The sequence below is a fragment of the Xiphophorus hellerii genome, chromosome 6, assembly GCF_003331165.1.
Source record: "Xiphophorus hellerii strain 12219 chromosome 6, Xiphophorus_hellerii-4.1, whole genome shotgun sequence".
NCBI classification, from domain to species: Eukaryota; Metazoa; Chordata; class Actinopteri; order Cyprinodontiformes; family Poeciliidae; genus Xiphophorus; species Xiphophorus hellerii.
The window spans coordinates 15,321,267-15,331,820 of record NC_045677.1 but is presented as its reverse complement, the minus strand read 5'-3'; the positions used below and the strand labels follow the sequence as shown (position 1 = coordinate 15,331,820).

At 36.1% G+C, this 10,554-nt stretch overlaps 1 protein-coding gene across 1 annotated transcript; it reads left to right on the top strand.

The window, feature by feature from the left end:
* The first annotated feature begins 2,551 nt into the window (after positions 1–2,551).
* snorc (secondary ossification center associated regulator of chondrocyte maturation) lies at positions 2,552–10,427 on the top strand. The gene is made up of 3 exons (XM_032564802.1): positions 2,552–2,953; positions 7,449–7,625; positions 8,827–10,427. Exons 1-3 carry the CDS (start codon positions 2,884–2,886, stop codon positions 8,934–8,936), a joined length of 357 nt encoding a protein of 118 aa, XP_032420693.1. The 5' UTR covers positions 2,552–2,883; the 3' UTR covers positions 8,937–10,427.
* Positions 10,428–10,554: the final 127 nt, after the last annotated feature.

Sequence of the window (10,554 nt, the reverse complement as noted above, 5' to 3'; positions counted from 1 at the left end):
CTTCTGACATTTATTTTCACTGACGGTTTGTTTCCACACCCAAGATTAGGTTTTGGTCGTTAAACCACAATGCGTTGTCACAAACAGCTGATAACGCCTTAGGAAGTAAAACTAGCGTGACCACTGGGTTGCTTATAGCAGAGGAAAGGAAAACCACCGACTAACATGCACTCAGTTGTACCGACATGAAAGCAAATTACTAATCTGCTGACACCTAAAAGCTAATGCAAAATGGAGAAGCGGTTTATTTCTGTAGAAAAAAGTAGCAAAATCAACTGATTAAAAGTTAAGGTACTAATGACTGATTACTAATTGCCATGTTTTGACCTGATATATAAAGTTGGTTATAAATGTGTTGTAGTTTTGTAATGCATAGTATTACAGTATACATAGTGTATACTGTAATATGTACTATGTACTGTACTATGTATACATAGTATTACAAAACATTATGTATTATGTAATATTTTGTAGTACTATGTGATTTACTTTTTCTTATTAACTTACCGTAGTAACTAAGCCACTATTACATTGTTTTCAAAAGCTGAAAGGTAGATATGTAGTCTTTAAAAATAGTGCTATTCACTGATAAATGCAGAAAAGTGTACTTCACTTGAATTCTGCACAAATCTTTTAAACTACTCAAAACTAAGAAGCTTATCCATCACATACAACGTCTATTCATGGCCAAAGTTAGCAACTATATTTGTAATCTAAATAAATGTCTGAACTTTAACCGGCTTTACTTTAACAAACCTACCAAAAAGGGATCACACGTATTTGGTTGTATCACAAGATCTCACACCACAGCCTCTGCAACATATATGTTCTGTCAACTTTAACACACTCAGATAAGTAAAGTAAGATGATCTAACTAGCACAAAATAAAAACACAACAAGTAGATACTACTAAAATGCCCTCAACTATTTATGTTTGGTAAAGTGTAGTTCAACCATTAATGGCTAATAAAGGTACCACTTTGCTGTAGTGGAGTTTAAGATGATCCAATAACATTTACAAATCTCTTTCTACTTGGCACACATTTGAACTGCTGCTTGATATTCTTTTTTATTATTATTATTATTGGGATTTTTCATGTCACACATGGAGAATAGAATTTTTCCTGTTTTATTTGGTCCTACCTACTTCAAGTACATTTTGCTCAGCCACCTCATGTTTACTGTGCTAACCCCAGTGCTGATAACATCTACAGTGTAAGAAAGCAGAGCTGTGGATGTACCTCACTAAATGTAGTTTTCACACTTGCACTCTTTACTTCTGCTTCCCTTTACTCTGAGACAGGAAAAGATAAGACACAGAAGTTATCTTAGGTAAAGCTAGATTAAGAAATTATCTAGAAGAAGTGATACATTTAGTCTAATAAAGACAAAAAAAAATCTAAAAGATTACATTTAGATTTAATTTCATTTAATTGATATTTGTTAATTTATTTAACAAATATCCGGGCTAGAATTTTTGTTGTGTTTTTTTTCTAGGAAAAATATCTAAATATGTCTAAATTAGGGGTGTCAAACTCCAGTCCTCGAGGGCTGCTGTCCTGCAACTTTTAGATGTGCTTCTGCTGCACCACACCTGAACAGAATAATTAGGTCATTAGTAAGGCCCTGGAGAACTTATCTACACAAGACGGGGGTAATTAAGACATTTCATTCCAGTGTTTTGTACCTGTGGCACATCTAAAAAACTGCAGGACAGCGGCCCTTGAGGACTGGAGTTTGACACCTGTGGCCTAAATAGTCAAATGCGTCTTTCTTGTAAGCACAGCCTCCTATACTTACCTTATTCCAGTTGGCTAATTATCAATGCACAGCTACACATGGGGGAGAGGGCAATGCAGCATTGTTCTACGCTCTATACAGCCTAAGATGGCTTCATTGTTGGCTCTGGCTATGGTTAAAAGGCACACTCACACAAAAATAAATCAAATGTCTCAGGAGCACTTTACAGAGTGGAAACAACAATAACTTTTGCAAGTAGATATTAATATAATAATTACTTTTACAGGGTTTGACATTCAAGGATGAATAACAGAAAATAACAACTGCTATCGACCGACTCATGGACAATTCTCCTTTAGCTCAGATGTTTTGTATGTAGTATTAACCTGTTTATGTACAATTCTATTACCTAAATCAGTGGTTCCCAAAGATTTTCTGGGCCCCCCTTTGGATTACAATAAAATCCCGCCAAAAAAAGTTAAAAAAAAAACAACAACTGGGCACACACATCATTCAACCATAAACCTATACATATACATATTTTGCTTTCAAACTCCACTGAAGTTTATTTCACACTTCACGTTGCAACAAAACACACTACAAACCATCTTTACAACGAAACACTTTTGTGTAACTGTTTTTTTGTGGGTTTTTTCCATTCATCCATACCGCTTCCTGCGCCCTCCATAGGGGCCGCGCCCCAGACTTTGGGAACCACTGACCTAAATTGAGTTATTATAGCTGATAAAATAGTGTGGTTTTGAGTAAATTAAGTTTTCTATCGCCTCTTGATGGCTTTTCAGTCAGATGTGTCTGTTTCGAGGTTGAATGTGTAAAACCTTGGGTAGAAATCTTTGTGATTTAGTCGGCACACACTCATCTGTTCAGATGTTTACCCGTTAAGCCGAACTGTTCATTCAGAGGTGTTTTAGGGTGGGTTGGCCCTGTGCATTTTCACAGAGTGCACACTGTCCGGACAGTCCTGCACACACCTAACCCCACCTCTTCTCTCACCGCCTTACCTCAGGACCTTTCTCCCTTTACAGCCCTCCTGTATTCCTCTTTTCCTCCCCTCCTGGGTCAGCTACTTGCTGGAAGCTCCGGCCCGAGGCGTTTTGAAGACGCTCAACTGTTGCAGTTGCCATGATTCACAGCAGCGTCTGCAGGGTTGTCCTGGTCCTCTTCAGCCTCCTGTCAGTTCTTGCACACACAGGTAAACCTTATTTCCGTTATCGTTTCATGCTGGTGATCAGGAGGGATCTTGTCCTCCTTCTGGAAATGCTAAGTGGAAAATGTACCAAAAAGACATAATGGTTTTGCTTTTTCAGCCTTTCAATTTGCCCTTTAAGAGTTTGCCAAGTTTCTTTTCTCTTACACTACAGATTATTTTTCTTTAATTGCCGTTTTTAAGTTGAAGGTGTGTGAATTTTGCCCCTTTATTTCCTAATCCTCTTTTCCGATTCACGCGCCCCTTTACGTGCATCGACAGAAGTAAATGATGTGGCTGTTAAAGCTGTGAAAGCTGCTCTGTGATAGTCAGGATGACTCAGTTGCTTTCATGAGGCCTGATGTTCGTATGAAGCTTAAAAAAAAAAATCACTTCCTTCTTGCTCAACCTGAGCATACGTGATTCAGATAGCCACCGGTTGATATTTTAGAGACTTTTATAACGTGGGAAACATTTACCTCAGCATCAACTTGTTCGCGTAGGAAAAAGTATTTTCTTTACCACGTCACCCTAATAAAAATGTAAAGAAATAATTTAAGCACAGCAGTGAATCTCAGGTCATTGTAAGGGTTAGATGGCAGTGGGATAACAAGGAAGACAATGTCCTATTTGTTTTATATGTCTTTGGCAGTCTTGGCAAACAATCTGATCCGTGATGGAAAGAATCAGTAAAATTGATAGTTTTTGTTTCTCATTTACTTTTCATACTGGGATTTGTTGTGAGTGTCACGATTGTCATGTGCGCAGATGGCTGCCATCCAGTAATGCCACCATCCAGTAATGCCACGGGACTAAACCACAACATCTGATTTAGTGTGACTTCCAGCCTCATTTGTTGATTCAGCACGAGGAAGCAAACCGACATCTTGTATATGCAATGAAATCTTAGGCAACATAGTTTAATAATTTCCCAAGTTTTAGCTATGATTACCATTCAAAACACTGATCTATCACTCCATATCTACAACACAAATATCTTTTAAAAAAAATATTTTTAACAAAATAAAATATGAACAATGAATTCCATATTTTTCCATGGAAAACTTTAGCACAACATGTGGTAGTTAAAAAAGGGTGAATCCAGGAGACAGACCAGTTCTATGTTGTGGATGCATTGCCTTGTACTTCCAAGGTTCTGTAAGGTTAGTTTTCACACACCCTTGTCTGGACTCTTGGTCATCTCTCTGGCCGGTGTGAAATCCTGATGGAGGAGCCCACAGGTACCAACAAATGGCTTTCTGTGTTTCCACTGTCTGAAATCCTCCTCCCCTGGAGTCTACCAAGCTTTAACAAGTAATAACTTTTGATTTGTAAGGTGCAACAGAAGGAGGGTTGCCGTGATCCAGAGAATGCGTATATAATAGGCAAACTGGGCCATAATCTAATCAGAAGAATGGTGGTGAAGTTATCTACTTTTTTCACTTTGCATAACAAAATCACCAAGAGCTAGATAATGATCTCAAAATCATGTGTGGGTGTCAGAAAAAAAGTGCTGTATACGTGGAACATAATCCCCGTTAAATTTGCAATTTGCAGTTCTTTTGCTGAGATTAGAAAAACGACGCTGCATAACAATTCTTTAAAGTATGTCAAGAGTAGATATGCTAAGTAGAACCAAAGGAGGAGACGCAGCTTTCAGCATCTATGCACCACAAATTTGGAACAAACTTCCAGAAAACTGTAAAACAGCTGAAACACTGACTTCTTTTAAATCTCAACTAAAAACCCACCTGTTTAGAATTGTATTTGAAATGTAATCAATTACAAATTTATGGATGGAACTTGACTTAATGCTTTGTTTTGATTATTGATTCTATATTGCATTGTGATTCTGTGTTTGTAATGATGTAAAGCACTTTGAAATGTCTTGCTGCTGAAATGTGCTATACAAATAAAATTTGATTGATTGATTGATTAGTTAGCATAACATTATCAAAACAATATGTACATTTATAAGCAACAAATAACAATTTTGAGCAATCTGAAAAGTAAGTTGAAATAGCTCAAATCAAAGCTAACTTTGTGCTTCAATTTGGAAAGAAGTTCATAACCAGACATTATGAATAAAGACAAAACATACCCCAATGCAATAAATAAACAGTTAAGCTACTTCTTCTACAGACATTATAGCTAGATTATCATCAACTACAAAGCTATCTTTATTATAATTGCTACTAATATAATTAGTTCACAAAATACTTTACATTAGCTAAACATAATGGTGACATTTTGGAATTAGGCACACTAACATTTACAACAAAGTAATTTAACTAGCTAAAACAAAAGACAATTGAAATTGCCACTGTAGCAAAAACTAATCCATGGTTGGCTACAATTCAAGATAAGCTACGTGGCTAAGTCATCAAAAGAGAACATAGATATGCCTAAAATTGGTAAATGGAGTAAATAAGCAACTAAACAGATGCACTTTAAAAATTACACACACAAAATAAACACTTTCAGTAGCATTTAAATCACCTTAAAATGTTGTAATTATCAACAATTTCTCTTCTTTTTTATATGCATTTAAGAATAAAAACAGTAGTTAAAAGCAACAGTTACATTTTAAAATGGGTACATAAAGATTGCAAAAAAGCGCTTGAGCTACCCCAAAAAAACATTATTTCAAATTTAACAATGAATGAACAAGGGTTAGCTAAAAAAAGCTACCAAAACTGGCCTGTCTTACAAAGGATTATGAGCAAATAATTATCATACTGGACAATAATCCAGCTCTGTGTTATTAACATATAGCACATAAACAACTCTAATACAATAAATAAATGACTGGTGTGTGCAAAATAATTTTAAGCTACTGAATTGAGTACAGTGGTAAAAAGTAACTACATAACCTGCTGAAAAGATGGTAAAAACACTAAAACAGAGTAAATTAAAAGCTAGTTATTTGCTAGCCAGTGAGAATGAGATAGTTGGGAAATAACTTCCTTAGCAGTCATTTTTATTACACCAAATTTCAAAGATTGTAATTAATAATTGAAAATAGCTTAAAGTTACACAGTTATGAGCATCATGATTTTGTGTAATTTTGAAGCAATTTGCATATTGTATTATATGTGTAATATTTAATGGGTTAATTTGACCTGCAACTGCACAAGTAAAGACATGTAGAGTTGATGACTCTTGAATTAAATTATTATTTCACCACTGAAGGTTTTGAGTAAACCTCCTCTCATAAAAGCAAACAGCTAGAAAGTACGAAAAACATAATTTGATTAATTTCTTTCGTGCTTCCATTCAATCACAAAGTTCAGAAGCCATTTTAACACACAGGGTCTATTTAATAAAAAAAAAATTAAAAAAAGTTTGTTTGACATCCAGTGCCGAGGCTGTACCTGCTTTTGGCCTGTCCGGCTGTTACTGGTTGAAGGCTGCTGGTCCGTTTGGCCGCACAAGCTGCCTTTTGTGTCGTCGGCTGAAGGCCTCATTGATGGCTGAACTGGCCACAAGCCTGGGCCTCCAGACCCAAAGCCAGCCGCAGGACAGGAAGCTGCTCACGGCTCAGAGTCAACACGACTGCATCAAAATACTCACATCAAAAGTTGGAGTTAAGAATGTTAGCAGATATCACATCTGACATCTCGTTTAAAATCTTTATGCCATCTTAGTCACGCACTTTAGTTCCTCCATTTGGTTATGACTAAGGCTATGAATTATTAGATAATAAAAAGCGAGCCCGTTTAACAGAAAGTACAGGCTGAATGACGATATATTTTGATTATGGTTGCGCTGGAATGCGTGTAGTCAAGAACTGGATACGTTAATTACTTGGTGTCTGAATGGGTGGGCCTCCTGAAGGGTTTGTTTTTTCAATTGGGGTGATTAAAACTTTTCCACATTTCCCTTGGAGTTTAAGAGCAAAGTTGTTTTGATGTTCGTCTGCTGCGGCGATGGTAGACGCCACAACCAAAAAACCGTTAAGGTTAATTATTTTTACCCTTTATCTTGTCATTTTCATAAGCATAACTCTAACTGTTGCATTAGGAAACATCAAAATGTGTCTCAGAGAAACAGATATTGTTCCTCTCCCACTGAAGTGTGAAAAGTCGCGTGTTTGAAGCAGAGGAATGTCAGACAAGACCAAATTTGTATGGTTAGAGAGAGAAAGAGAAGGAAGGAAGAAGCACAGAATTTGACGCTTTCACTGTCTCCAACAATCTGTTTGTTTGTTTACTCGGAAATTTAATGGAGCTTTTATAAAAAAAAAAAAAAAAAGCAACAGGGTACCTGTGGGTCAACCTGAGAATCTGTCCATCCATTACAAAGACATGTTTATACTTGGAGCTCGTCTAGACAAGAAACCGACTGTTTAAAGAGTCACAGAAGAGGCTATGCAAGCTGCTGTTCATACCCAGAGCTGACAAAAAAGCCCATTAGCATAAAGATGTACCTCATCATGAGCTCTGCAGTTAGCTGAACAAGCTTGTGTTGTTATTTTTTTTTCCCCACCTTCTCTGTGCAGAGACAGTGTTGGACCCTGCCTTATCCAGCAGGGACCACCAGGATGCCATGTCTGGAGATCCACCAGTGTGGATCACTGAAGTTACAACCAAGAGCCATTTCCTGGACAACCCAGGGGAGACCTACACCTTTGATTTTGAAGACCCCACGCAGCCTCCGATCCTGGACGAAGACGAAGGTCAAAAATTAAATAAATTGTATTGATCCAGCGTACAGAATCACTTTTAGTCCCCTAACATTGCAGCAAAAAATTTGAATTCTTTACATTTCTTCTTTTCCTGTTATATCACACTTAGATGTTTAAGGCCATCACACACATTGTAATAGACAGAAATATCCAGAGTAAATACAAAATCCAGTTTTTAAATTAGAATATAATTTATTATTAGTGGCATAAAGCAATCCAAACCCACCTGACCCTATATGAAAATATATTTGACTGTCTTGACCTTATAACAGGTTGTGTCACTTTTCGGTGCAACAGCTGCCATCAGCCATTTGCAAAGAGTCTTTTACATCTCTGCATCGAAATATGTGGTTGACCCAAATGTACTTGTGCTAAAGGTCACAAATAGAGCAGACATTTTCCTTCAACATTTTCTGAGAGTGAGCAGAATTTGTCATTTGAAATGCTTTATACTTTTATGTAACTAGATGCATACCTTCTGAAAATACAGTTTCAATCCCATCATACCACAAAATATTTTTCTATGGTCTTCTCCTCATAAAGATGTTTTTGTTGTTGTTGTTTTTTTGTCAAATGGGAGCATGCTTTCTTGTTTTGTTTTATTATTTGGTCAGCAGTAGTAGTTGTCCATAAGCTTTCCCATAGATGCCACTGTTGCTCAGTCTCTTTTTTTTTCTTCCCATTTTTGAATCTTAAACGCTCCTTACTTATGGAAACTAGGGTCTGCAACTCTTTTAATGTTTTCTCAGCTGCTTTTTGATCTCCTGTTTGAGTTTTCAATGTGGCGGTGGCGTTCTGGGCACTTCAGGGAAACTGCTCCGTGTTTTTCCTCAGATGGAGGATGATGGCTTAGAAATGTTTATGTGAACCTAAATGAAGCATTTCCAGACTGTCAGTTTGTTAAATCAGAATATGGTGTGTTTTTGTTTTATCTTTTAACTTACGTCATGTTTCCAGATAGGTTCAGTCAAAGATAATTTAATTGATAACATTATTGTTGTGGCTAGTGAAATTAAACTTGAGCTTTCCAAAACAATCAGAGTAAGTTAGTGATTAAGTAAGGTGGCAGTTATATATTTCCATAGGACAAGTTAGTTTTGATAGCTTTTTGCCCATTTTTATTTTATTTATTTATTTTTTTTAATTATCATTTAAAAATTATAAGTTAATGTTTGTGTCTCTGTGTGTTTAGGAGTTCTGGGACCGGGTGCCATCACTGCCATAGTTGTTGCAGTCTTCCTGGGAGCGTCAGTCCTCCTCGCACTCATCGTCATCACAATCAGGAAATTCACAGCCTCCTAGAGGGAAAGAAAGCATCTCCCTTTTTGTATGCGTGTGTGTATGTGTGTTTGTATTGCATGAGTGTTTGTGTCTCTGTCTTTTGTCTTTCTCATCAAACCCTGAGCTCGCCCCCTCGTATTTCGTTTTGAGATGAGATGCTTTGTGCCCTGAAAGCTAGAAATTGTGGCAGGTCCGTTAACTAAAAATAAAACACCCCAGTTGCTTCTCGGCGTGGATGAATCATAAATACTGGCTGGCTCTACCAGTGCTTATCGCAAGATGGTGCGTTTGTCGGTTGTGCTCTTTTTACTTTTCTTGTAATTATACTCATAAAAGTGTCTTAATTGTTGTCCATAACGTCTTACATCTTTTTTCACTTACAGTGTCTTGAAATGAACACTGCTTTGCTTAGTTCTTTGGGTTTCACAGGACCTTTGTGGCAGCAAACACAAAAACTCAGAACAAGTTTAGACATTTCTGTCCTTTGGAAACATCTGGGGAGTTAAGAAAAAGAAGAGAACATTTCTTTTAATCCTTTTAGGACATAGAAATTGTGGACTGGATGTTTCCGTAGAATAAATATAAAGTCAGACTTTGGATGAATGTTGTGTTCAAATTTAACTCCATAACCTGGTATTTTTTTCTATTTGTCTCAGAGTTTCTAGCCAACCATTTAGATGCCACCTACTTATTTTTCATTGGATATATAAAAACAATGAAATATTTTGACTGGTGAGTGTGTATTTTTTTTTTTTTTTTTACATATCACAAGTGAATATCAACAATTCTAGAGAATGTTTTGTATTTTTTTGATTATTCCTATTTGTTTTAATTCAATTAAATGTATTTCAAGTAAACCCAGATGTCACAGCATTATAAACACAAGTACATTTTAAGTAAAGTAGCAAGATAAGAAGTAAAATGAGTAAAACACTAAATCATTTTTAAAAAGTTTTTTTAAGTAATAATGGCAGAAGACAAAAGTGAACCAAGCACACACTAGTTTTACCGTGAATTACTGCACCTGTGAATTGTAGGAATACAATAACAGAAGGTAGTCGCAATTATAGCAAAACTATTAATAATAATTATAGATTACTTTATAATTCAAATGCACTTTTTACCGAAACAAACCATAAAACAAAGATATTGAGTAATGTGCAATATACAAAAAGTTGTTCTAATATTCAGTTTCACAAAAATAGTATGTGTCTTTACGACTGTCCATAGAAATAGCTTTATTTATTTATTTATTTATTTTTTGGTTCAATACAACTTATTTATTTAACACCTATTTATAACATGCGTCATATCATTGAATTTTGTAAAGCAAACTGCTCCAACTGATTTCCAATTATCCAGAAATATAGGGATAAATGCAAATATAGTCCAGTCAAATTCAGTCTGTTTGATTGTCCAATATGAAATAAGTCAAGAAATGCAAAAAAATATCAATCTGAAAGAAAAGTGGACAAAATGAAGCACTTGTCGGTCAGAATTTGGATTAATAAACCAAAAACATGTGCAGTACCCTGATCACAGCAGCAGATGGCAGCGTGCTGAGCACACACCTCAGTACGTAGAAGTTTCTTAGCGTCTTTAGAAGTGAAGGTAAATCTTAAAGCTTCACCTTCAGTGA

Bases quoted from the DNA above. Each gene is read 5' to 3' on its own strand.
- snorc (XM_032564802.1), top strand. From the start codon at position 2,884: ATGATTCACAGCAGCGTCTGCAGGGTTGTCCTGGTCCTCTTCAGCCTC. The intron at 2,954-7,448 runs GTAAACCTTATT...TTCTCTGTGCAG, and splicing joins GTCAGTTCTTGCACACACAG to AGACAGTGTTGGACCCTGCC. The intron at 7,626-8,826 runs GTCAAAAATTAA...CTGTGTGTTTAG, and splicing joins GATCCTGGACGAAGACGAAG to GAGTTCTGGGACCGGGTGCC.